The 27,974-nt window shown below is 48.9% G+C and overlaps 1 protein-coding gene across 1 annotated transcript in view; it reads left to right on the forward strand.

The window, feature by feature from the left end:
• LOC128980004 (scavenger receptor cysteine-rich type 1 protein M130-like) overlaps window positions 1–27,974 on the forward strand; it is a 245,430-nt gene that overhangs the window by 104,882 nt on the left and 112,574 nt on the right. Inside the window, exon 9 of the mRNA XM_054398428.1 lies at window positions 18,411–18,419. Within this exon, the coding sequence (XP_054254403.1) occupies window positions 18,411–18,419 (9 nt within the window). The remainder of the gene's footprint in view (window positions 1–18,410; window positions 18,420–27,974) is intronic.

Raw genomic sequence — 27,974 nt, forward strand, 5'->3', positions numbered from 1 at the left:
GGTCTTGACCATGAAGCTGGAGACCGTGGGGACCTACAGATGTGGGTACCAGGTGAGGAGTGACTCCAACCAAGTGAGAAGCTCTGCCCTCAGTGCTCCCAGGAACCTGACTGTCACAGGTGAGACCTGTCCCTTTAAGCTCCCACGGATGCCAGCTGAGATCAGGGACCCTGCCATGTCCAGCTGCAGCCTCTCATCTTGTCCTTTTTCCCTGCCAGCTCCTGAGTCCACCTGCCAGGCAGGACCCGCAGGTGAGTGACTCCCTCTGTATCCTCCAGCATCAGGCTGAGTTCTGCTGGGCTGCTGCCAGCAGGACATGGGGAGGTTGCCCAGCAAGGATCTGAGGCCGTGACCTGCTCCGTCCTTCTCCTCATCTCACCCCTTCTTCTGCAACCCCTTCTGTCCCCACCAGCTGCCCTGCCCCAGGGCCACCAGAGCTGCACAGGCATTGTGCTGGCAGTGGTGCCCATCTTCCTCTTTCTCCTGGCTACTGCCATGTCCTGTGCCATCAAGAAAGGTGAGTGATTGAGGGACAGAAGGTCAACCCTTAGCCCCAGATCCCACTCTGCCGCAGGGCTGCTGCTGCCTGACCTATCCCAGGATGGGAGGGACAACTCCTTTCCCCCTTTCCATGGGAAGCTGAACCCTTCAGGGCTTTCCTTGACCATGGAATCATGAAAGGTGGAAAACACCTTGGAGATCATCAAGTCCAACCTTCAACCCAACACCACTGAACCATGTCCTGCAGCAGGGGACCCCTCAGCTCCTTGAGGAATCCAAGGTTCTGAGATTGGGAATCTCTTCCCTGCCCTTGGATGACAGAGTGGGGAGGAAGAGACCAAACCCAGCCCTGCCCCAGGTGGCCTTTGGCTGGCAGCCCTTTGGGCAGCAGAAGCAAGGCTTGGAGCTGGCCCCGGTGGAGCCCTCACAGCTCCTGGACACTTAGGCTGTGCACAGCAGAACTTGAGTAGAACTCACTGCAGGGGAGGCAAGACCATTGACCCTGTGATACTGGTGTTTCTTCACAGGAATGACACTGGAGGCAGCTATCACAAAGGACTTGGAATTCCTGCTGGAGAAGGACTTCTCCCAACTAATTGAAACTCTGCAGAAATCTACACAGCATGATCTTCAAAGTGAGCAGAACCATCACCAAGCTGCCCTTCATCTGTCTGATGGCAACCCCTGATCAAAAGGCAAATTAGCCTATGAGCATGTCCTCAGGTCGTCCTGACAATGCATGGAGGTAGACATTTCTATCTTTCCATGGGAGTAGGTCCTGTGTTCCATGACACTGAGACATGTGCATAATGAGATGAACACAGCAGCTGGTCAAGGCTCCTCTTCAACCCCCAGACCTGAAAGGCAGTGTGTAGATTAGGTTCTCTATGACCTAATGACCTATGACTTCATGTGGGATGAAGTTGTCCTTCTCCATGTCCTCTATAAACCTTTTCCCTTTCCCTATTCAACTTCCACACAACCTTTCCCTATTCTCTTCCACAGCCTACAGATGCTGACTGAAAAGATGGATGGAGGTGATTGGTGCCCTCCATCCTGCTCAGAAGGCTTTTCTCAAGCCTTCAGGAAGGCTCCTGGTGTCTGTGCTCATTGCCTTTCCCTGCACCATTCAAGCCATCCAAACCAGTTTAGAAGTGGGGGAAGGATCTTGCCAGTTCTAATCCTTCAAGAGTCCATGTGCCCTGGAAGGTGGAGACTTTATGAAGGGAAGGACCATGGCACTGGACAAGCCTCAGAAGGAGAGCTTAAGGGAGAAGGAACCTTGGGCTCAGGCCTTGCGCAAGCTTTACTCTTCCTTCCAGTGGCTCAGGGGTGCCCCATCAATCCTGGTGTGCCTCTGTTCTGCAAACACCATATCCCCTGAGCAGTGTCCCTGTCCTGGGAAAAACAACTCAGGAACTGCACTGGTCATGCTCCAGCATCTTTTGGAATGGGTTCCTCTTTGGCAGACAAAGAGATCAGTGTCTTCTTGGTGTCTTCTCAGAAGAAAGGTCCTGTGCCATTAGAGGGACAAGACCTCACCTCAGGGCAGGCAAGACCATTGTCCCAGGAACACTGGTGTGTGTTCACAGGATGGAGAGTGTAGGCAACTAGCACAAGGGCCCTGGAAACCCTGAGGGAGAAGCACCTCCAGCAGCTCTCCCAAGCAATCCAATCTCTGCAGGAATCTATGCTGAATGTGCATTAGTAATTTAATTGTTCTCAAAGAAACCTTGGGAAGATTGATTAGGATAAGAAGGGATTTGTTTCCTCCAAAAAAAGGTGTTCTATGCATTCTTCTCCTTGGTTAGGGAAAAGTATTTATTAATTTTCCTTGTCTTTTTTTTTTTCTTCCTGTATAATGAACTGTGAAGAGGAAGTGATTGTGAAAGGCATTGTCCAAAATAAAAACAAAACATTTGAAGCCGTAAGTAAGTCTGATGGATACCATTTGTCTTGCCTGGGTTCTTCCTTGGGAACTTCTTGGATGTGATGTGTCACTGCAGAGAGAAGTGAGGCCAGTGGAGGTCAACCCCTCTCAGCAAGTCACTCCCATGTTCTCAATCACAACACAACAAAATCCATGACCTTTGGATGGGATGAATTTATTCAAAGGGAGGGACCTCTGTGATGAGGGACATATCCTGCTGTAGAAGAGGGTACTGCTGATGGTTGGGAAAGGAAGGCTTTTCAAGACATAGCACATCCCTTCTGGGCTTCCCTTGCCTTTCTTTGACCGCAATAGGAGGTCCTCTTGTCCAGCTACCAACAGCCAAGCAGGGTACTCACCCCTGGGAAAAGGTGGACATTCTTCACACTAAAGTCTCTTGCAGGCAGGAAGACACAGAATTCCTCGGCTTCCTTCAGTGCCAAAAGTGAGAATCATGTTGCAGGTGAGTGCCAGGACTGAGCCACACTGAATGGGAACAAAACCCACCTGAGCAAGATGAGGAAGAGCTGGAGGCTTCCCATGCCCCAGGGTCCCACACAGTCAGAGGAAATTCTGTGAAACCAACTCACTGCTTCAGAAATGGTCACTTCCAAAGGCCTCCAGCAAATTCTTTGGGCAGTAGGGAATCAATGGGGTTCCTTTGCTGCTGGTGAGAAAGGAGGAGATGGAGTTCCATGAGAACAGAGCCTGGCCATGTCTCTGAGCTCAGGGCACTGTTGAGAACATCTCTGCCTGATCAAAGGTAGAGGGCCAAGTGAAAACCCTTTCCAGATGACACCTTCAAGGTGCAATTGAATTCCTGCGAGATGAAAATTTCTAAAGAGGAACAAAGAAGTAAAAAAACACCCACAAGAGAGCTCTAAGAAAGGCTCTTTCACGGGGACTTTTAATCACTTGTTTTGGGCATCCACATGGCAGTAGGTTGTCTACCCTTCAAGGAGGCACCATCATTGTCCCACTGACACCACTGTTTCTTCACAAGAGGGAGAGTGGAGGCAAATACCATGTTTGCCCTCAAATTTGTGAAGAAGGACCTGGAGAAGCTCTCCCAACAAATAGCAACTCTAGCAGTTGTTTTTCTGATTATGCAGAAGTCCACACAACATGAATGTCATATCCTCAGAACAGATCTGGAGAACAAACTGGATGAGCATGGTCATCACCAAGTAGGCCTTCATCTGTCTGAAGGCCAGTGCTGTACTATAGACAAACTGTCCTGTGAGCAAGTCCTCCAACCTTCCTCACAGTGAATGGAGATAGTCACACTTTTTTGGGGAGCATTTCTTCTATCCTTTGCCACTGAAATACCTGCATGGTGATATGGATAACTTAGATGTTTAAGGTTTTTCCTTCTCAGTCCTGTCTTTGACTGGACTTAAAGAAGATCAGCATCTTCTTGGTCCCTTCTAGGAGGAAAGGCACTGGGGGAGATTGGGGCACCACTGGGAGATACTCAGGCAGCAGTTAGGCTGCTGGTGAGGAAGGAGCATCCTCCTATGTACATAGGTACAATGAACAGTCCTGCAGTCAGGGCTCCACTTTCACATTATAGTAGAAACCACAAAAGCTTCTATCAAGGAAATTCACCTCCCTAGCTCCCCTGCCACCAGCATGACACCTTCTCAAAAACTCCAAGCTACAAGTCAAGTCTTGTTCCCAGCCTTTCCTTCTAAAGGACAAAGTATCCAAGTGGCCTTGGACTTTGCTCTCATTTGAGTGGCCTAGGACCTGTTGCTGTGGTTTCCAACCTAGAGAACAAGCAGGTCACTAGAGGAGAACATGACCCTTGTGGTCAGCAGCCTGGCCTGTGTCTCAGCACACTGGAGCCCAGAGAGCCTTGGCAAATCCTCCGACTGTTGCTTTTGTCTTTGTCCCACAGCTTTTCAGAATCCAGTGCTACAAAGGTAAGCACCAGGGAGATCATGGAGATGACCATTTAGTGTCTGAGTGCAGCTCTGGAAAGCACATCCCAGCTGCTCAGAGATCTGTTTGCAGGTCACCTGTCTGCCAGTTGGATCCCTTCTCTCACAGCTTCCTCCTCTCTTGCTGTCACACAAAATCTTGGCTATTATGATTTCAGCTCAAGAGGCTATAAAAGTTCCTTGTTATTGTGGTGTTGGCCATGAAGGAGCTGTAAGACCAAGTCCTGGTCCTGTTTCTCAGGCCATCCACACAGCAATTCCCAGTCAGCAGCCCAAGAGAGGGACATGGGAGGTATGGGAGGGGAGAAGCTAAAAGCAAGAGGCGGCCTCATGTACCTGAGCATGGGGGAAGAACAAGAGAGAGGTGGATGAGAACACAGAAAAGAAAGGCTCAGCAAAGCAGAGCTTGTGTTTTGCTGCTCCTTACAGCATGATTTGGTCATTGCAGGGAATGTCACCCTGGATGCTGTCACAGCTCATCCCAGACTGGAGTTCTCTGACATGGGCAAGAGCATGAAAGACACTGGGGCCTTCAGACCTGTTCCTAGGAATGATGTGAGATTTGATTGACACCTGTTTGTGTTGGCCAAGGAAGGCTACACGTCTGAGAGACACTACTGGCAAGTAGATGTTGGCAAGAGGAAAACTGGGCCTTGGGTGTTGCCCGGGAATCTGTGACTCACATAAGAATGGCTTCTGGACCATAGGGCTTGAAATTGAGCTAGACTATTGGGCCTACATAGATTGCTGGCATTGTTTGAATGTAAGTGGGAAGCTGAAAAAGATTGGGGTCTTCCTGGACCTCTCAGCTAAGCAGCCGTCGTTTTACAATGTCTATGAGAAAACAGCTTTGTACACTTTTACCATTGCTGGGGGCAGCAGCCAGAAAAAGAAGTTTATTCCTTTCTTCTCAACAGGTCCTGTTGGTGAAAAGCTTGAGGGTGAGCCTCTAAGGATAGTGGAGGGATTTGATGATGATGATGAATAGTTCACTCTACATTGTGCAAGTCCATGCAAGTTTGCTGATGACACCAAGCTGTGTGGTGCAGCAGACAGGCTGGAGGGAAGGGATGCCATCCCGAGGGACCTTGACAGGCTGGAGAGGTGGGCACAAGCCAACCTCAGGAGGTTCAACAAGACCAAGTGCAGGGTGCTGCATCTGGGTCGAGGCAATCCCAAGCACAAACACAGGCTGGGCAGGGACTGGCTGGAAAGCAGCCCTGAGGAGAGGGACTTGTGGGTGCTGGTGGATGAGAAGCTCAACAGGAGCTGTCAATGTGCACTTGCAGCCCAGAGAGCCAACCAGATCCTGGGCTGCAGCAAGAGAAGTGTGGCCAGCAGGCCAAGGGATTCTCCCCCTCTACTCCCCTCTGGTGAGACCCCACCTGGAGTACAGTGTCCAGTTCTGGAGCCCCTATTACAAGAGGGCTATGGACATGCTGGAAGGTGTCCAGAGAAGGGCCACCAGGATGATCAGAGGGCTGGAGCAGCTCTCCTATGAGGAGAGGCTGAAAGAGTTGGGGCTGTTCAGTCTGGAGAAAAGAAGGCTCCAAGGTGACCTTCTTGTGGACTTCCAGTATCTGAAGAGGGCTCCAAGAAAGCTAGGGAGGGAATTTTTAGGATATCAGTTAGTGACAGGACTAGGGGGAATGGAATAAAGCTGGAAGTCGGGAGATTCACACTGGACATGAGGAAGAAGTTCTTCCCCATGAGAGTGGTGAAAGCCTGGAACAGGTTGTCCAGGGAGGTGGTTGGGGCCCCATCCCTGGAGGTGTTTAAGGTCAGGCTGGCTGAGGCTCTGGCCAGCCTGATCTAGTGTGAGGTGTCCCTGCCCATGGCAGAGGGGTTGGAACTGGATGATCCTTGTGGTCCCTTCCAACCCTGAATGATTCTATGATTTGCAACCAATAACAAGCCAGATCTGAGGTGATGCCTGTGGGATTCAGAAACACGTCAGGCTTTACAGCATTTGTTGTTTTTAACTCCACATCATCTCATTCTAGCATCACCACCTGGTACTTAAGCATCCAGCTGGGAGATAGCCAATGTCCCCCCTTTTGCTCTAGCATGGATGCTACCATGTGTGGGACAAACACAGGAATCTTCTGTCCCATAGTTAATTTCCAGGCTTCTTCTATCAGAAGCATGGTTACAGCTACTGCCCACAGACGTCATGGCCATCTTTGGCTTACCACATCCAGTTTGGAGAAGTGCCCTACTGGTCTCTTCCGGTCTCCAAGATGTTTCATGAGGATTCCCAGGACTAGGTGGGACTTTTCCCAAACAAACAATTCCAACGTTTTATTTACATCAGGCAAACCTAAAGCTGGGGCCTTCATCAAGGCAATCTTTAGTTCTTTCAATGCCTGTTAAGCCTCATCAGCCCACTTTGAGACTTCTCCCCTAAGCACTTCATAGAGGGGTTTTGCAATGAGTCAATAGCTTAGCATCCAGAGTTACACCACCCAGTCATCCCTAAAAAGGCCCTTTAGGGTCTTTAGGAGAGCTAGGCTCAGGAGTCTGACAAATGGCCTCTTTCCAGTTCTGTCCCAGTCTTCCTCCCTGTGATAATTCAAAGTATATCACATTAGTCTGCAGCATTTGTGCTCTATCTTTGCTTACCCGAGGTAGTGATTGGCCCAGGAAGTTTAAGAGACTCACGGTTAGTGTCCAGCACTGACTCCTTTCCTCTCTTGCAGTAAGAATGTCATCCATGTATTGGAGGAGAACCCCTTGGGTATTCTCCACTCTCCAGTGCTCCAAATCCTTTACCAGATGGTTATCAAACAGGGTGGGAAATGAGTTTGTCTGGGAATGAGGAAATAAGCCAGGATTCTGCATGGGGTGCAGGGGTAAGTCTGTAACTGGCTATCATCATGGATTCCTGATATGAGCTTTAGCCTGAAAAAGTTAGTTGGACCAATAATCAGGGGTTTATTTACTCTTATTTGTATATATATTGTAATAGAGTGCATGTGTAAGTGTTGTTCTGCATTAGGGACTTGAATAGGGAATAGCAAGGTGTGGTGAATGAAGCCTATGACCCAAGGCTATATCCTTAAAGTGGTGGGACATGGCCTACGTGTTCAGCTGGAACCCCCTCTCCCCTCTGGAGTGTGGGGGGGAAGGCTGGGCGCTGCTCTGTCTGAGTAGACCTTCTCCTGGGTCATTTGGGACAATGGCACTCCGACGACATGCCCATTGCCCTTTGTTCACAAGTTATGTTCACATTATATTTAGGTGAAACATCAGTTCATTGGTCAATTGCTCTGTTTAACAAGGATGCTCACTGGACCAGTGTCCGTGCGGCAAATGTTAAATAGGGGTTGTTTCGGTAAACTCGTGTTCCGTGTTCCGTGCCCGGTATCCGTGTTCAGTGCTCCGTGTTAATACCCACGCCTGTTCCCGTGTGCGTGCCCGTGTTTGCCTCCTGCCTTCTGCCACCGAGAGATCCGCCTTGCCCGGGACTCGACCCGGCAGCGTTCGAGTGCATTGCCGCATCGCCGCTTCTGCCCAAAGGACCGGCACCCTCCCCAGCCGATCTCCGTAAGATCGCGGAAAGGGTCGCTCCAGCTTCGCAGAGGAGCCGCTTTTGGCCGTATCCTGCGGCCGCATCGACAGGGGTTTTCCCCTGGAGCAGCAAGCTTGTTTACACAGCGCAACGGCGAACTGACTTGCAAAGCCTCCGGGAATCACCGGTAATCTTCCAGGACCCTTTGTTCCGAGAGAAGCCGCTACCACGCGGCACGGCACCACGCGGCCGGCGCCATTTGTATCACGTTATTACGATACATCCGTGCTACGATTTCCGGGACTATCAAACAGTATCAAGAATAGAACCTCGAGAACTCTCTTCAGTTAGTGAGTAAACTGAACATTTCTTCATAGAGTTTCTGGGGCAGTTTGTGCAAACTGCCTGTTTGTGGGCTTGCCGTTTCCCAACAAGCACACCCCCCACCCTCCCCCCTGCCCCCCTACTCTCTCTCTCTACCTCACTCCAATTTAGTTTCACTTTCTAAACATATAGATTTCCTCAAACTATTCAAAGTGCCTGTATATATACATTCTGCAGAGTTGATTCTTTCCGACTGAATACTAGAACCTGTAAATATCAATTATATATCACTTGTAATATAGTGTTAAGAAATATTTATTAAACCTTTATAAATATCTCTGCTGCTTATTTTCAGCGAGAATTTACACTTCATAACACAAGGGAATATGTTAAGAGTTGAGATATCTTCATGAAATGAAGAAACCTGCAAAGGGAGGAAATGTCACCTTAAAAATCAGGCCTTAAGCCCATTTTGTTACTCTGAGCTTCGCATTTCAAAGGCTCAAGCCTCGTAATTCAAAGCAAGGCTCTATTTTCCTTATATATCAGCTAGTTCCCATGAGCTCACTCCCTGTTTTAGAATGTCTAGAAATATTCTCACAAGCTTGGTTTTGCACGTGATGCTTTGAAGCTTTTCTTTTGTTTGGTGTGCAAGTTAAACATAGACAAGTGTGGTGGGTTGAAAATTTCCCCTCAACATTAACTTTGCCAGATGTAAGCAAATGGAAGCTGTATTTACAAGCAAAGCTACAATCTACAATTGAATGCAATGAATATATATAAAATATACAATATTTACAATATTTACAGATATTTACAATTAATAAACAGCACAAGGACCCCCTTGGCCAAAGACCAGGGGAGCTGCAACAACTTCTCCCTTCCCTGCCTCCTCCCCTACCACCCCTCTATAAAAGGGAAAAGAGACTGAGCAGAGAAGTTAATACCAGTCAAAAAAAAAAACGATGCAGCCAAGGTCAGTAAAGCCAATTAGTATCTCCCCAGAGTGAAGAAGAAGAGAAAGATTGTTTTGGGAACCGAATCTTATGGTAGATCTCTCTCCAATGGGATTGTTTAGAAAAGTCATTATTTTCCTTTTTACACCTGTTGCAGGGTGCTCCAAATCCCCCCACCTTCCCTCATTGTCTATCAACAGAGGTCTGAATAGAGGAGACAAGGTGTGAAACGCTCTTCCCCTGCTCTGATGACAGTAATAACCACCTGTTGTCCCTGCTGTGTGGAGGCCCCTCAGGTATTTACTGGTGTGGGGAGAAGCCTGTTGGGATTTGGAAACATGATAAGGGGGATATTTCACATTTTGGCTTGAACAGATTGTCTAGGAATATATAAAGGGGTGAGCAGAGAGCAGTGGGGGCTCTCTCACTTTCTGCCGCTCTCAGTTTGACACGGCTCACCTGTGTTTCGGGGCCCACTCACTTCATCTCTGCCATTTTGAATGCTCATCTCCCACCGCTCTTGCTCACTTCTCCCCGGACCAGCCCACCAGCCTGGGACCTGCCTGCCACCGCCAGCCTGGGACCGATCCTGCTTAGGAGCCTGCCAGCAAAGCCGTGACCCTGCCTGCCTGGGACCTGCCTGCTGTTTCGCTTCTCCCTGGGACCAATTGAGGAAAGCCTGAGCCTCGAATTGGATCACAAATCCTCAGTTTCTGGAGCCTGTTAGCAGAGAGAGTGAGCTAGAGACTATCTCCAAATTCCTACTCTGATTCTCGTGAGTAAACCTGGCCTGCTCATATCTTCCTAAGTGTTATTGGTTGGCCTTTGGTTTATAAGTGGTTGAAGCTGTCTGTGTCATAGCCTTTTCCAGTCTCTGAACTCTCTAGATTGTGTCAAAATTGCCATTAAGCATCCTGGAAGAATTCATGACCGAATAGAACCTGTAAATAATTTTTATCATTTTTGTACATAGTTTTGGGGTGGGGTTTTGGGAAAATAAAAATAACTATATTTTTATAATTCCCACCTTGTTAATTTAACCCCAAACTAATACAACACCCAGTAGTGATTTATTTACATTTTACTACTTCCTGTTTGAGGTCTGTGAAAAAGTTTAAAGGCATAGCCTAAAACTGCCACAACAAGAAAGGGAGTTATGTGCTTACATGTGTGAGAGTGGCCTTATGGGAAGGGGTGTGAAGGACCCCAGACCCTCTGCATGAATGCAATTGTGCAAACACTTTGATGAGTCCTACCCCATGAATATGTAATAGATAGGAGGAATAATTGTATGAGGTATGGATGACTTTGTGACAGCTGCTGTGTAAATAACAATTAAACATTCTCTTTAGGGTGTGTTGGACTTTGGGAGCAATCCTCCCATGTGCCTTATGCAGCAGAAAATAAACGGAAATACTACCGTTTCTCTGAGGAGTTTTTCGATTCTGGTGTCACGGTGTGTGGCAGTTCAGGCTGGGTGTCTCCTGTTGCTGCCACACAAGTTACACCTGCGGTGACCCGAGTGTCCAACCCAGTAAGGTGGACACAGGAAACATAGTATTTCTACCCACAAATCCTGCACCCTATAAATCCATCTGCAAAGTCATTCTATTCCTCTTTCTTCCCTTTCTGCTCCTGTGGGAGATGCTCCCTTTGGGTAACAGTGGGGGAGTATCTCAAGGCCTCTTAGGCCTGTCTAGGCCTGATGACAGGAGGAGAAGCGGGGGGCAGTCTCAGACCTGGCTAGCCTGAGACTAGCTTAGCAGCGTGGGGGGGAAGAAAGACCCCTGGGTGTTTTGGGTAGACCACCAGGTGGGGTGAAGTGAAGTGTTGGGAGGCCTTTGGGTGTAAGGGACTCTGTATGTTTTGGGATATTTTTGCCACTATCCTTTGTAGTTTCTGTAAAACACTAATTTCTTTTTTCCATTTAACCTTTCCATCACCATCCAATCCACTTGTGTGAGTGTCATTCTTTTATCCCTCTCAAGGCAATAGAGGATATGTCCAGCTCTATACCAGTACAGGACATGGTGACAGGGCTGATGCAGGCACCCTCCTCCTGAGGTGATTTTGGATGTCTCAGGGGCAGGGCAGGAGCAGCCCCTGGCCTGTACATCTCCAGGCGTCATCCCTGTTGGTGAGCAGTTGAGAGGCCAGGGACAGCTTCTCCAGTGCCTGGTGGCTCTGCTTGAGTTCTGGCAGGAGCCTGTGGCAGCTTCTGAAGCTGCCTGTGATGTCATCAGTAGTCGGCAGTGATGTGGGTAGAGTGGGGCAGGCCTGACGACCTCTGGCTGCCCATGAGCCACATAGAGCTTCCAGCCACTGTCAGGTGTGGAGTAGGAGATATTTGTCAGCTGTCACCAGCCTTAGAGCTGGGGAGACCTGACAGACCTGGCCCTTTACCAGCCACCACCTGTCAATGAGAGGTCTCTGGGGAGACCCCAAAGTCCCAGCACAGCCTGATGCTCACTGAAAGCCCCACGAGCTGAAATGAGGTAGGGAAAGAGGTAGGGGGTTGAGAATTGCCAAGGTGGGAGGGATATTGGAACAGTTGAAGGTTTGGGAGGGGAAGCATGGGGGCACTTTGGTATCCCCTGACCCAGTCCTGCATCTGGATCCACTGAAAAAAAACTCCATAAAACTAAGAAGATGGAGAGAAAAAAATGTCTGTTTTTGCTAGGGCTTGGGGGTGCAGCCTGAACACAACTTTCTGTTCTCACTGGGCAAAGTCACCAACACCCGGAGTCAAGATCTTGGCTTTATTTGGATGTTACAGAATTCAGGCTGGGTAAGAAAGCTCAACTCCCGCCCTGTGAGCTGCACCGTCAGTGGTTTATCTACAGCACAAATGAGAGAGACACAGGATGGATTTGGGGACAGGGGTGACATCACATCAACCTTTGTGCCCAGGCTTCAGCCATTCCCTTTCTCATCACAGTGACACTGAAATTCTGACTGCAGTGTCAGTGGAGGTGGGGGACACAGGGCTATGGGACAGCAAAGACACCAGGGACATTGATGGGCTGGGAATGAGGGAAGTGCCTGGGAACAGCCAGGTAAGAATCAGGTCTTGTCCCCCCAAAAAGGGGATGGGATCAAGGGCCCAGGTGAAAACTATATGTCCATGAAATGCTAGAATCTGGCAGCATTTCAGGAAATAAAAACAGTGAATTTTTTCTGCACACTGGCACGTGTCACTTGGGAGATTAGCAACAGATAATGGGCACTGTGCCCTCACATCAAATCTCATTTTCTTTTAAGGATTTTGAAGGGCACCTCCAAGAGAACTCAAAAAAGAAAACTCACTGACATGGGCAGGAAGAGAAACACAAACAAATTAAAGCTTCAAATCAGTCCCTCTAGCCTGCATGTGTGTGTGGAATGCTGCTGCAGGTGTCAGGCCTGCCCAGGAGACAGAGACTCCTCCGTGCTCACTGCAATTAGAAGGGGCTGTCTGGGGGTGAAAGGGATTTATGGGATTTGTAGTCTATCGAGAAACACAAACAAATTAAAGCTTCAAATCAGTCCCTCTAGCCTGCATGTGTGTGTGGAATGCTGCTGCAGGTGTCAGGCCTGCCCAGGAGACAGAGACTCCTCCGTGCTCACTGCAATTAGAAGGGGCTGTCTGGGGGTGAAAGGGATTTATGGGATTTGTAGTCTATCCTAAGGCTTGTAAAGTTTTCTGTTCTGGGTTTTTGCTGTTTCTTTCCTGCTTCTAGGTGGGAGTGCTGCCCTTTTTGTTCCTTAATTTGCTCACGCCCCCTTTCCTCTAACTGGTAAAATGGAGAAGAGAATTTGGGCACCAATGGTTTTCTCTTGGACCCCAAGGCCTTGTGGTACTTCCTTGATTCTGCCCAGGTTCCGCCTCACAGAATAAGTCATAGCCACATGGAATAGTAGTGGTGGGCAGCCTCTGGGTGATGTCTCACATCCCTGCTCCAGGGAAGCTGCATATGTCTCACGATTCTCAGTAGGGTCAGCAGCTTGGTGCCTCAGAGCCATCTAAAGGAGAGTCGCCCACAGTGGCCACACAATTTCCACAGTTTAAGTGCTCCTTCACCCAAACTTTTTCACAGTGAGGGTGACAGAGCCCTGGAACAGGCTGCCCAGTGAGGTTGTGGAGTATCTGAACACATTCAAAACTGTCTGGATGCATTCCTATGTGGACTACCCTGGGTGATCCTGCTTTGGCAGGGGTGTTGGACTCGAGGATCTCTGGAGGTCCCTTCCAACCTCTATGGTACTGTGATACTGTGAACTTTTCTTTTTACAGTGTTTTCCACATGCTGTTGCCGAAGTTTCTCCTTGTGGAGCTTGCTCAGGTATGTCCACGTTACTTAAATCTTCACACCTGGTTCTGATCATGATGTTAGAGGATGGAGGATGAAGCAGAGTCCTTATGTCTTTTGGTCACTGTGGTCCAAGGTGTCTCTTTCTCAGTGGTGCCTGCTACAAAAACATGGTTTTGAAACCACCTCTCAATCTCCATCTCAGTTCCTATAATGCTCTGTAGCCCTGTGGCTGTTGTTGGCCACTCAGCACCTGGTGTAACCTATCACCAGCCTGGGGACATCTTCTGCAGGGAGTTCCTTTGACAGCGGAGAAGGGGATGGGCACTCCCTGCAATCCATCACCTGTACTGAAGTCTCCTTCCTGACTAGGTCCATCTGCATGGACATGTCAGACTTCTCCAGGGCTTTCCCTGCAGGAACACTGGGTTTTACTCTCAGGCAAATGTCACCATTTTGGTGGAGAGCCCCAGAGCCCTTCCCTGGCCTGGGCACCCACAAGCAGGACACAGGAGACAGAATAAAAGGCAAACAGCACAGGACATGAGCCCTTCCCACCCACCAAGGGCCATGCACCACCCTGTGTGCCTGCCCTGCTACTGGAGTTCACTAGGAGGCACTAGCGAGCTGCTGCTGTGTCTCTGCTCTGGCATCCCCTGTTGGTCTGGAGGTAGAACTCAGCAGCAGAGCCCAATGACCATTGCCAACCTCCATGTACCATCTCATTCCTCAATCGTCCATGGTAATTGGGCTCCATCTTGTGCTTCCTCTGCCTTTGGCACTGCCATGGGATGGCAAGGAAGGAACAGATGTGAGACGTGACACCAAGGCTGGTGTCAGTCCAAGAGCACTTCAACTTCAGGAATGACCTTCTCTAGAAGCAGAATTACACATGTTTCAAGGTGTTTTCTCCAAATGCTATATCTCAAATTCCAGGGAATCCCTGTCTTCATTCCCAGAAGAACCTGACAACCAAGCATCAGTCTCACAGAGCCAACTGCGAGTTAATCTTTAATATTTAATTTTCACTTTCAGGTTTCAAAGGTCCTGAGCTGAACTCAGTTTATCAGTGATCCATAGGCTGGAGATGTGGAGTTTGTCCTCTCTGAAGACAAGCACAATTCAGCTTTCCTCCTGAAGCAGGGTTCCTTTTTGCTGTTGAGCAGTGGACATTCAGCAGGGGGCCTGGTTATCCTAAACCCCTCTGGACCATTGAAGTTCCATTTGTACCTGATAACCTTCAACACCAAAATATCTCTCTCCTCTGGAAGAAGATGCAGGACCTGCACTGTAGGCCGAAAAGTGATTTGGGGGCAGAGAGAGCTGAACATAATTAATCATTGTTCCATTAGATTACAGCACTTCAGCTCAAAGAATGACCTTGTCCACAAGCAGAATTATGCCCCATTCAAGGTGTTTTCTCCAAATGGTGTCTCTAAAATTCCAGGGAAACCCTGTCTCCATTGCCAAAGGAATGTGACAACCAAGCACCAGTCTCACAGACAAACCATTTATGGTCTTCACCCAGAGCCTGATCTTGAGTTATCTTTAACAGTTCAACATTTACTTTCACTTTTCAGAGCTAAACTCTTCCTGAGCTGGACAGTTAATCATTCACCCATTAGATTAGAGCAGTGGAATTTGCCCTTCCTGACAACAGGCAAATTCCAGCTTTCCTCCTTTTTGCTGCTGAGCAGAGGACATTCAGCAGGGGCTCTGCTTGTCTTAAACCCCTCTGCACCATTTAAGCCCCATTTGCATCTGATTGAATTCAATACCAAAATATCTTCCTCCTCTGGAAGAGGAGACAGGACCTGCAGGCAGAGAGGGGATCTGGGGGCAGAGAAAGGCTTAATTTCAACTCCAGTACCTGAATCTTCTCTTCATTTTCCTTCCTTTACGTGAATGGAAGTTCAGTTTCTATGGCCGGGAGGGCAAAGAGCTGTGAAGCGTCACTGCCTTCCTTGAGTGGTTCAGGCAGGTAAGCCTCTCTCTTCCTTCTTTCTCTTCTAAATAAGCCCTGGATGCTATGCTGCTGTTGGGGTGGAAGGGGGAACTGTCTTCTATCGATCCTGCTGTCTTTCTATCCTCCAAGCTGTACACACAGGGGCCAGCAGGCCTTGCTTGTCTGCCATGTCTCCTCAGAGGTAGGGAGCGAGAAGCTGGGGACATTAGCAGCAGGGCTGTTCCCAGTAGGGCTCAGAGAGGAGGGGGAGTGAGAGAGCAGCTTGGTGTACATTTGGTAAGCAGCAAAGATTAGCCCACCACTATCCTTTCTCTAGAGCTGGGTCATGGTACCTTCCAGGGCTGTCTCATGGACAGGGCACATGGACAGGGTTTGCTTGCCTCTGCCTCTGTGAGAAAGAGCTGCTGGGCAGGAGCACCTTCTGCTCTCTGCACAAGCACTCATGACTAATTTTGACCAAGGAGAACGATGTGTCAATCTGTGAGAATTGTCAGAGAGCTCCACTGGAGCCAAGATGGGACAGGGACCAGCTGGCAGTATAGCAGAAGATCTTACCAACTCTGCCTTCTCTAGCCCTGTGCCCACCACAGAGTCTGTGGTCACTCTTGCTTGCATTGCAGGCTGAACTCTGAGAAAAACATATGGGAAAGCAGAAGGAGCAACAAGATGTCTGAGGAATGTGGTAAGAACTGGGTTTGTTTTCTTTAGAGAAGGATAGAAAGGCAAAAGTGGCATTACAAAAAAAAAAAAAAAAAAAAAAAAAGAGGCATCTGGGTAACTGGGGTGATTGAATATGGTGAGAAGAGATCTGTATCCCCACCAAGATGTTTTTCATTGAATTCTTCTTTCAACACACAGCAGAAGACATTGCCTTTGAGATGAGATGAATTAGTCAGAGGGAGGACCTCTCTGATGAGGAACACATCCTAGCAGAGGGTATTGCTTGCAGTTGGTAGAGGAAGGCTTTCCAAGGCATAGCATATCACTAATAGGCTTTCTTTCCCTTTGTTTGACCAGAAGAGGAGGGATCTCATCTTCTTGTCCAGATACCAAGAGCCGAGCAAGGTGAGACTCTGTGAGCTTCCCTCACTTCCTATAGGAAGAGGTGGACATTTCTCACCCTCTGCTCCCTTGCAGGCACAGAGATGCGAAATCGTTGGTTTAACTTCAGTGGTAAAAGAAAGAGAAATCTCAATGCAGGTGAGTGCCAGCAGTGACCCACACTACATAGAAACAAAAGCTTTCTGAGCAAGAAGATCTGGAGGTTTTCTGAGCCTGAGGGCCCACCACAGACAGAGGAAACCAACTCACCACTCCAGAAATGGCCACTTCTAAAGGCCTCCAGCAAGTCCTTTGTTTAGTTGCATATCCCCAGGCAGGTGTCCAGGATCCCAGGCTACCAGAGTGCAGAGCTGCCCAGGCAGGGAGCTTTTCCCAGTACACATCAGCACAGCCTGCACTCTCTGCAATCCCACCCTCCCCAGGTTCTGAGGCAAGGACTTGACCTGCCCCTGCTCTGGCCAGCTGGCATCTTGGTAGAGCAATGATCTTCCCTCGAGGAACATTTAGTAATGAGCATGGCTTGGGCTCCTTCTCTGGCTGTGCCTCTCATCAGTAGGGAAGCAATGGGATTCATTTGCTGCTGCTGGGAAAGGAGGAGATGAAGTTCCATGAGAACAGAGCCTGACCATGTCTCTGAGTACAGGGCACTGTTGAGAACACCTCTGCCTGCTAAAAGCCAGAGGGCAGAAAGAGAAAACCCTTTCTAGATGGCACCTTCAAGGTGCAGCCTGAGACCTCCTGTAGCTAGAGTAGGAAGGCTTCATCAATAGGTTCCACTTGGTCAGGAGGCCTGCAGTAGACTCCAACCACGTGGTTCCCCTTAATGCTTTGGTCTCTCATTCCTGCCCATGGATTTTTTACTCACTCATGGCTCTTCTTTAGGGACATCTCTTTGCATTCAATCCATTTCTCAACATAGAGGGCAGAGGTTATTGCTGATGGTTGGGAGAGGAAGGTTTTTCAAGGCATAGCACATCACTAATGGGCTTTCTTTTCTTTTCTTTGACCAGAAGAGGAGTCTTATTCTCTTGTCCAGATACCAAGAGCCGAGCAAGGTGAGACTCTGTGAGCTTCCCTCACTTCCCATAGGAAGAGGTGGACATTTCTCACCCTCTGCTCCCTTGCAGGCACAGAGATGCGAAATGGTTCCTTTAACACCAGTGGTAAAAGAAAGAGAAATCTCAATGCAGGTGAGTGCCAGCAGTGACCCACACTACATAGAAACAAAAGCTTTCTGAGCAAGAAGATCTGGAGGTTCCCTGAGCCTGAGGGCCCACCACAGACAGAGGAAACCAACTCACCACTCCAGAAATGGCCACTTCTAAAGGCCTCCAGCAAGTCCTTTGTTTGGTTGCATATCCCCAGGCAGGTGTCCAGGATCCCAGGCTACCAGAGTGCAGAGCTGCCCAGGCAGGGAGCTTTTCCCAGTACACATCAGCACAGCCTGCACTCTCTGCAATCCCACCCTCCCCAGGTTCTGAGGCAAGGACTTGCCCTGCCCCTGCTCTGGCCAGCTGGCATCTTGGTAGAGCAATGATCTTCCCTAGAGGAACACTTGGCAATGAACATGGCTTGGGCTCCTTCTCTGGCTGTGCCTCTCATCAGTAGGGAAGCAATGGGATTCATTTGCTGCTGCTGGGAAAGGAGGAGATGAAGTTCCATGAGAACAGAGCCTGACCATGTCTCTGAGTACAGGGCACTGTTGAGAACACCTCTGCCTGCTGAAAGCCAGAGGGCAGAAAGAGAAAACCCTTTCTAGATGGCACCTTCAAGGTGCAGTTGAACTCCTGTGAGGTCAAGATTTGTAAGGGGCAACAAGAAAGGAACAAAAGCACCCTCAGGAGAGCCCTGAGACAGTTGCTTTGGTAGGAACTGAAATCAGAAATTCTGGTCATCCACATTGCAGACAGATAGTCTGTCCTTCAGAGGCATCACCAGTGTCCCAGTACAGCCATTCTTTTATCAAGATAGGACACCAGAGGCAAATACCAGAAGTAAAGAGCCTGGAATACCTGCAGGAGAAGGAATTCCAGCAGCTCCCCCAAACAGTTCAATCTCTGCAGAACTCTGTAGAATTTGCATTCAAAAGTTAATTATCATGGAAAAAGCCCTGGGAGGATTGAGAAGGATAAGAAGGGATTTGTACCACCCAAGAAGCTGTTCCATGCATTCTGCTGGTTCCCTAAGGAAAGGTCTTTGCTATTTTAATTTTCTCTTCTTGTTTTGCCTTGTTTAATTTTGTTTTGTGTCGGGTTTTTCTTTTGCTTGTTTGTTTGTTTCTTAATGGGGATGAAATGTCCAGAACCTGAGATCAACAAGGACATTGCCCCAGAAAGAATGAAACACTCCTAAGGCACAGACTGGATCCCATTAATCTTGCTTTGAGTTATCCTTGGGAATCTCTGGGATGTGATTTGTCACTGCAGGGAGAAGTGAGGCCAGTGGAGGTTAATCTCTCTGAACAAGTCACCTGCAGGTTCCCTTTTGGAGCACAGTGGAAGCCATGGCCTTTGGGGTGGGAGGAATTTAGGAAGAGGGAGGGTCCTCTCTGATGAGGGACACGTCCTGCTGTAGCAGAGGTTATTGCTGACGGTTGGGAGAGGAAGGCTTTCCATGCATAGCACATCACTTCTGGGCTTTCTTTCCCTCTCATTGACCACAAAAGCATGAGTCTCTTTCTTTTGTCCATCTACCAAGAGCTGAGCAAGGTGAGCCTCTGTGAGCTTCTCTGGCTTCCTGTGGGGAGACGTAGAGATTTTTCACCCTAAAATCTCTTGCAGGCAGGAAGGCACTATACAAATTCTTGTGCTTCGAGGGGAACTCAGAGGTGGAGCTTGATGCAGGTGAGTGCTGGGACTACCCACATTACCTGAAAAGAAAATCCTTTTGAGCAGGAAAATCTAGAGTCTTCTCATGCCTGAGGGCCCACCACAGACAGAGGAAACCAACTCACCACTCCAGAAATGGCCACTTCTAAAGGCCTCCAGCAAGTCCTTTGTTTAGTTGCATATCCCCAGGCAGGTGTCCAGGATCCCAGGCTACCAGAGTGCAGAGCTGCCCAGGCAGGGAGCTTTTCCCAGTACACATCAGCACAGCCTGCACTCTCTGCAATCCCACCCTCCCCAGGTTCTGAGGCAAGGACTTGCCCTGCCCCTGCTCTGGCCAGCTGGCATCTTGGTAGGGCAATGATCTTCCCTCGAGGAACATTTAGTAATGAGCATGGCTTGGGCTCCTTCTCTGGCTGTGCCTCTCATCAGTAGGGAAGCAATGGGATTCATTTGCTGCTGCTGGGAAAGGAGGAGATGAAGTTCCATGAGAACAGAGCCTGACCATGTCTCTGAGTACAGGGCACTGTTGAGAACACCTCTGCCTGCTAAAAGCCAGAGGGCAAAAAGACAAAACCCTTTCTAGATGGCACCTTCAAGGTGCAGCCTGAGACCTCCTGTAGCTAGAGTAGGAAGGCTTCATCAATAGGTTCCACTTGGTCAGGAGGCCTGCAGTAGACTCCAACCACGTGGTTCCCCTTAATGCTTTGGTCTCTCATTCCTGCCCATGGATTTTTTACTCACTCATGGCTCTTCTTTAGGGACATCTCTTTGCATTCAATCCATTTCTCAACATAGAGGGCAGAGGTTATTGCTGATGGTTGGGAGAGGAAGGTTTTTCAAGGCATAGCACATCACTAATGGGCTTTCTTTTCTTTTCTTTGACCAGAAGAGGAGTCTTACTCTCTTGTCCAGATACCAAGAGCTGAGCAAGGTGAGACTCTGTGAGCTTCCCTCACTTCCCATAGGAAGAGGTGGACATTTCTCACCCTCTGCTCCCTTGCAGGCACAGAGATGCGAAATGGTTCCTTTAACACCAGTGGTAAACGAAAGAGAAATCTCAATGCAGGTGAGTGCCAGCAGTGACCCACACTACATAGAAACAAAAGCTTTCTGAGCAAGAAGATCTGGAGGTTCCCTGAGCCTGAGGGCCCACCACAGACAGAGGAAACCAACTCACCACTCCAGAAATGGCCACTTCTAAAGGCCTCCAGCAAGTCCTTTGTTTGGTTGCATATCCCCAGGCAGGTGTCCAGGATCCCAGGCTACCAGTGTGCAAAGCTGCCCAGGCAGGGAGCTTTTCCCAGTACACATCAGCACAGCCTGCACTCTCTGCAATCCCACCCTCCCCAGGTTCTGAGGCAAGGACTTGCCCTGCCCCTGCTCTGGCCAGCTGGCATCTTGGTAGGACAATGATCTTCCCTCGAGGAACACTTGGCAATGAGCATGGCTTGGGCTCCTTCTCTGGCTGTGCCTCTCATCAGTAGGGAAGCAATAGGATTCATTTGCTGCTGCTGGGAAAGGAGGAGATGAAGTTTCCATGAGAACAGAGCCTGACCATGTCTCTGAGTACAGGGCACTGTTGAGAACACCTCTGCCTGCTGAAAGCCAGAGGACAGAAAGAGAAAACCCTTTCTAGATGGCACCTTCAAGGTGCAGTTGAACTCCTGTGAGGTCAAAATTTGTAACAGGTAATGGGAAAGGAAGAAAGCATCCCCAGGAAAGAAAGTTGTTTTGGGTATCAGTCAGGAATTTTGGGTATCCTCATTGTAGATAAGTTGTTCCACTTTCCAGAAGACACCATCTTTGTCCAGTGACACAGGTGTTTCTTCACAGGAAGGACAGTGCAGGAAAATGCCACAGAGGCCAAGGAATCCATACAGGAGAAGGAATCCATACAGCAGCTCTCCCAAGAAATGGAAACTCTACAGAAAGATTTGCAGAATATGAAGGTGTCCACAGAGTTTCAACTTCAGATTCTCAGAGCAGAGCTGCAGAACGTACTAGGTGAGCAAGACCACTGCCAAACAGACCTTCATCTCTCTGAAGTCTTCCTGGAGATGGGGAGATCTTGCTTGGGGAGTAGGTCTTATGTCCCATGCCACTGAAACAACTCCATGCTGAGGTGGACACTGCAGGTTGTCAAGGTTTCTCTTCTTTGTCTTTGAAGGGAATGAAAAGAGAACAGCTTCTTACTGGTCTCTTATTGGAGGAAAGGCCCTGTGTCATTAGTGGGGCAAAACCTCCCTTCAGGGTAGGCAAGACCCAGTGACATTGCTGTTTCTTCACAGGAAGGGCAGGGAAGAACAGTTCCCCAAAGGGCCTGGAATCCAAACAGGAAGAGGACCTCCAGCAGCTCTCCCAACAAATGAAAACTCTATGGAAAGCTTTTCAGAACATGCAGACCATGCTGGAATCCACACAGCAGGATATTCAGATCCTCAGAGCAGACCTGGAGAACAAAAAAGGTGAGCAGGACCACTGTCAAGCAGGCCTTTATCTCTCTGACAGCAAAAGCTGTTGTACAGTCAAACTGTCCTGCGAGTCTTCCAAGCTACCTCAGAAGGAATGGAGATGGACAGACCTATCTTGGGAGTAACTTTCATGTCCCATGCCACTGAAATACCTCTATGCAGCACTAGACACTGCATGTGGTCAAGGTTGTCTTCTCTGCCTCATCTTCCAACGAAGTGAAAGAACCACAGCAACTTCTTGGTCCCTTCTAAGAGGGACCACTGTTGGGACAAGACTTCACCTCAGGGGAGGCACAAGCATTGTCACAGTGACACTGGTGTTTCTTCACAGGAAGGACAGTGGAGGTAAATACCACAAGGGCCCTTGAATCCAAGCAGGAGAAGGTCCTTCAGCAGCTCTCCCAACAAATGGAAACTCTACAGAAAGACTTTAAGGCCATGCAGGAGTCCACACAGCATGACATTAGGATCCTCAGAGAAGACGTGCAGAACATAAAAGGTGAGCAGGACCATTGCCAGGCAGCCCTTCATCTCTGAAAGCAAGTGCTGTCAACAGGCAAACCAACCTATTAGCACATTCTCTGTATCTGCTCAAAACGGGTGGAGATGGACAGATCCATCATTCTTGGGGAGTAGCTTTGTGTCCCCACAAGTCTATGGGACCAGGTGGGATCCATCCTAGGGTAATGAGAGAGCTGGCAGATGAGCTGGCCAAGCACCTCTCCATCATTTTCCACCAGTCCTGGTGCACTAGTGAGGTCCCAGATGACTGGAAGCTGGCTAATGTGATGCCCATCCACAAGAAGGGCCAGAAGGAGGAGCCAGGGAATTACAGGCCTGTCAGCCTGACCTCAGTGCCAGGCAAGACTATGGAAAAGGTCATCTTGAGTGCAATCACACAGCATCTACAGGATGGCCAAGGGATCAGGCCCAGCCATCACGGATTTAGGAAGGGCAGGTGCTGCCTGACCAACCTGATCTCCTTCTATGATCAGGTGACCACCTGGTGGATGTGGGGCAGGCTGTGGATGTAGTCTACCTGGACTTCAACAAGGTCTTTGACACCGTCCCCCACAGCAAACTCCTGGCCAAGCTGTCAGCCTGTGGCTTGGACAGCAGCACTCTGTGCTTGGTTAGGGACTGGCTGGAGGGCTGAGCCCAGAGAGTGGTGGTGAATGGCGCCACTGCCAGCTGGCAGCCTGTCACTAGTGGTGTCCCCCAGGGATCAGTGCTGGGCCCCATCCTGTTCAATATTTTTATTGATGATTTGGTTGAGGAGATGGAGTCCACCATTAGTAAGTTTGCAGACGAGAGCAGGTGTTGATCTGTTAGAGGGTAGGAGGCTCTGCAGAGGGACCTTGACAGGCTGGACAGATGGGCAGAGTCCAACAGCATGAGATTTAACACGTCCAAGTGCCAGGTTCTACACATTGGCCACAGCAACACCCCTGCAGCGCTACATGCTGGGGACAGAGTGGTTGGAGAACAACCAGGCAGAAAGGGACCTGGGGGTACTGGTTGACAGTAGGCTGAACATGAGCCAGCAGTGTGCCCAGGTGGCCAAGAAAGCCAATGGCATCCTGGCTTGTATCAGGAATAGTGTGGCCAGCAGGAGCAGGGAAGTCATTCTGTCCCTGTACTCAGCATTGGTTAGGCCACACCTTGAGTATTGTGTCCAGTTCTGGGCCCCTCAGCTTAAGAAAGATGTTGAGATGCTGGAACATGTCCAGAGAAGGACAACAAAGCTGGCGAGGGGTCTGGAGCACAGCCCTGTGAGGAGAGGTTGTGGGATCTGGGGTTGTGTAGCCTGGAGAAGAGGAGGCTCAGGGGAGACCTCATTGCTGTCTACAGCTACCTGAAGGGAGGTTGTAGACAAGTGGGGGTTGGTCTCTTCTCCCAGGCAACCAGTGGCAGAATGAGGGGTGTGATGGTTTGAAACTGTCTTTTTAATTTTTTCTTTGCAAAGTTAAAGCAGAGAAAGTGAAAGAATGTAAATAAGTCACTATTGGGTGTAAGAAACCAAAATACTGATTGTTCTAAACACTTCCATTCAATAGATAGAAATGTTTAAGAACTATTACTCAAAACAAAGTAGGCTTTCTGCAGTCTGCAGTCGGGACAGCTTGCTGGGGTGTCTGGCTGCTGTTTCTTCTTCTCTTCTGGCTGAAGATATCACACTGACCTTGGCGAGCTAAGTTAACAACTTTCTGCTTTAGCTAACTCTGCTTTCTGCCAGGGGGGTCCGGGGGAGAGGCCTCTGGGAAAGGTCCCCTTTGGGGGGAAGCAAAGGGAGCTTGCTTGTGCTTTTCTGTTGATTGTATATATTTGTAAATGTTGTGAATTTTGTATATTTGTATATATTCATTGCATTTCATCATAGATTGTAGATCTGCTTGTAAACACAGCCTTCATTTGCTTGCAGACTGAGCTAGCCTGGTTATTGTCCGTGGGGAGGGTGGGGGGGAATTTCAGCTCATACTGACACAAGGGGACACAGTCTCAAGCTGTGCAGGGGATGTTTAGGCTGGATGTTAGGAAGAAATTCTTCAAAGAAAGAGTGATTGCCCATTGGGATGTGCTGCCCAGGGAGGTGGTGGAGTCACCGTCCCCGGAAGTGTTTAAAATAGGATGGGATGAAGCACTCAGTGCCATGGTTTAGTTGATTAGATGGTGTTGGGTGACGGGTTGAACTTGATGATCTTGGAGGTCTTTTCCAACTTGCTTAATTATGTAATTCTGTCCCTTGTCACTGAGACCCCTCCAAGCTGAGATGAATACTGTGGGTGGTCAAGGTTCCTTTTCTCTGACTTGTCATTCAAGGCAGTGAAAGAAGAACAGCATCTTCTTAGTCCCTTCTAAGAGTAAAGGTCCTGTGACATGGGTGGGACAAGACCTCACCAAAGGGGAGGCACGAGCATTGTCACAGTGACACTGGTGTTTCTTCACAGGAAGAGCAATGGAGACAAGTACCTCAAGGGCTTTGGAATCCAAGTTAGAGAAGGACCTCAAGCAGCTCTCCCAACAAATGGAAACTCTACAGAAAGCTTGTCAGAACCTAAAGAATGAATTAGGTGAGCAAGACAATCCCCAAGACAATTAGGTAAGCAAGACAATCCCTTCATCTCTGAAGACAGAAGCAGGTCTATAGGGAAAACATCTACATGACCTCCAAAAGGATGGAGATGAACAGGTCTGTCTTTCCTGGGGAGTTTCCATGCCACTGCATCACCTCCATGCTGAGGTGGACACTGCATGTGATCAAAGCTTCTCTTCTCTCCCTTGTCTTTAAAGGGAGTGAGTGGCTTTGGCTTTCTATGACCCAGAGTGTGTGATGAAGTTGTCAGTCGTCTCCCTGTCCTGCTACCGGCCCTTTCCTTTCACTACTGAATTTCCTTATGGCCAAGAGTCTTCTTTCACACAGCCCACAGATGGTGGCTGGAGATATGGATGGAGGATATTCCTGCTGTCCATCCTGCCCAGTAGGTCTTTGACAAGTGCTCAGGAAGGGTCATCGGGTCCTCCTCTGTCCTAGGGCAGGTAGTTGGAAACAAATCCCAATCCATTCATTGCTGCCTTTTTCTTCTTCCCACAGAGCTCTTGAAAATCCAGCGCTATAAAGGTAAGCACTAGGGAGATGATGAACCTGAGCACTCAGAATCTGAAAATAGCTCTGGAAAGCACATCCCAGCTGCTCAGAGAGCTGTGTGGAGGACATGCTCAGGGCAGGGATTCTTTAACGACTTTGGACATGGTCATGTGTTGTCAAAGGCCCTGCCTATGCTTGACAGGAGCCATCCCAATTGAGGGGAGCAGGGGTGGTCAACTTATGTTGGTTATGTCAGCCCCTGTCTTCCCCTCCTGGCTTTGCCCTTTTCTGGGCCTCAGGAAAAGGATCTGGAGCTGCTTGTGCTCCACTAAAGATGCAACTTCTTATTTGTTAAATCTGAGTTGAGCTGAGTTTGAAATTCTCCTTCAGATTTTGTTAAGGAGTTCATCATGGAGATGTTCAAGATCAGACTTGACGTGGCCCTGAGCAACCTGATGTAGTTGGTGTCCCTGCTCACTCCAGGGAGGTTGGACAAGATGACCTTTGAGGGTCCCTTCCAACCTGATGCAATCTTTGAATTTGTGAATCTGTGAATCTCTTCATCATGACACCCAAACCAAATTCAAATTAATGCACATCTCCATAACCCTGAGATTCATACCCACTCAGGCAACACTTGTGTTTCCTCCACCATCATTCCCAGCAGGCTTCTTTCCCACTCACTAGTTGGTGAGCACAGTTACTGAACTCCTTGGGTCTGTATTTTAGCATTTCTTGCCCACCATTGAGTGTCTGCGTTGATTCCCAGGTGGGTTTCAGATGCCTGCCAGGATGATCCCTTATCTCACCAGCTTCCTCCTCTCTGTCACAGAGAACTTTCTTCGTTGTGGCTGAAGCTCAACAGGCTTGTAAAAGTCACTTGTGATCCTGCTCCAAAGAGGAGCTGTATGCTCAGCTCCTGGTCCTTTTCCTCAGGCCATCCCCACAGCAATTCCCAGTTAGCACAGCCCAAGGGAGGGACATGGGAGGCATGGGAGGGGAGATGACAGAGGTCCCTTGAGCAAGAGGCTGCCTGGTGCACCTGAGCTTGGAGGGGGAGGAAGAACAAGAGAGAGGTGGATGAGGACACAGAAGAGAAAGGCTCAGCAAAGCAGAGCTTGTGTTTGCTGCTCCTTACAGCATGACTTGGTCATTGCAGGGGATGTCACCCTGGATGCTGACACAGCTCATCCCAGACTGGAGATCTCTGACATGGGCAAGAGTGTGAAAGACACTGGGGCCTACAGTCCTGTTCCCAGCAATAAGAAGAGATTTGATTGCCACCTGTTTGTGTTGGCCAAAGAAGGCTACACATCTGGGAGACACTACTGGCAAGTGGATGTTGGCAAGAGGAAAAGCTGGGCCTTGGGTGTTGCCCGGGAGTCTGTGGCTCGCAGAGGGATATTATCTCTGTCACCTCAGAACGGCTTCTGGACCATAGGGCTTGCAGTTGGACGAGACTATTGGGCCTATACCAGTCGCTGGCAGCATTTGAATGTAAGTGGGAAGCTGCAAAAGATTGGGGTCTTCCTGGACCTCTCAGCTAAGCAACTGTCATTTTACAATGTCTATGAGAAAACAGCTCTGTACACTTTTACCATTGCTGGGGGCAGCAGCCAGACAGAGAAGTTTTTTCCTTTCTTCTCAACAGGTTCTGCTGGTGAAAAACCTGAGGGTGAGCCTCTAAGGATAGTGGAGGGGATTGATGATGATGAATAGTTCACTCTGCATTGTGCAGCTCTATAAAGTACTGGCAGGCAGCAGATGGTGTTGTTTTCAGGCTGCTGCCTGGTTTGTGTCTGCTGGATAAAACTTAGGAAGGAGAGGATGGATCTGGCACAGTGCCCACTGACATTTTTTCCACTGTACTTCATAATGCAAACTTTTTTCAGGGAAATTTTAGGTGCTCAGGAAAAACAAAGTTCTACTATGGTAGTATTGAATTAAAACTGTTAGGGAACATGGAGCTATTTCTCCTTAATTTCTTTATCAATGATCTGCATGAGGGGATAAAAGCATCCTTAGTTTACAGGTGTGTCATGAGCTGAGTTGAATCTGCTGCTGTTATTAATCCGTGTCACAATCCAATGGTGGGTAATTTGGAAGAAGTTAAACCCTCTTGCTTTCCAAACTGTCCTCAGATACTGGAGGGGCCGAGGACAGCTGAACTTAACTCCTGAGTGATGTTTAATTTGATCTAGGGGGGAAGCAGCAGACCTCCAAGATCATCAAGTGCAACCAATCACCCAACCCTACCAAATCAACTAGACCATGGCTTTTCTTAAACATCTCCAGGGATGTTGACCCCACCACCTCCCTGGGCAAGCCTGTTCCACTGGACAATCTTTCTTTCTGTGAAGAACTTCTTTCTAAGATCAAGCCTAAACTTCCCCCTGCATAGTTTGAGACTGTGTCCTCTTGTTCTGGTGATGGTTGCCTGGGAGAAGAGACCAACCCCCACTTGTCTACAACCTCCCTTCAGGTAGATGTAGACAGCAATAAGGTCTCCCCTGAGCCTCCTCTTCTCCAGGCTACACAACCCCAGATCCCACAACCTCTCCTCACAGGGCTGTGCTCCAGACCCCTCGCCAGCTTTGTTGTCCTTCT

Source organism: Indicator indicator, unplaced genomic scaffold (genome assembly GCF_027791375.1).
Source record: "Indicator indicator isolate 239-I01 unplaced genomic scaffold, UM_Iind_1.1 iindUn_scaffold_53, whole genome shotgun sequence".
Lineage (NCBI taxonomy): Eukaryota > Metazoa > Chordata > Aves > Piciformes > Indicatoridae > Indicator > Indicator indicator.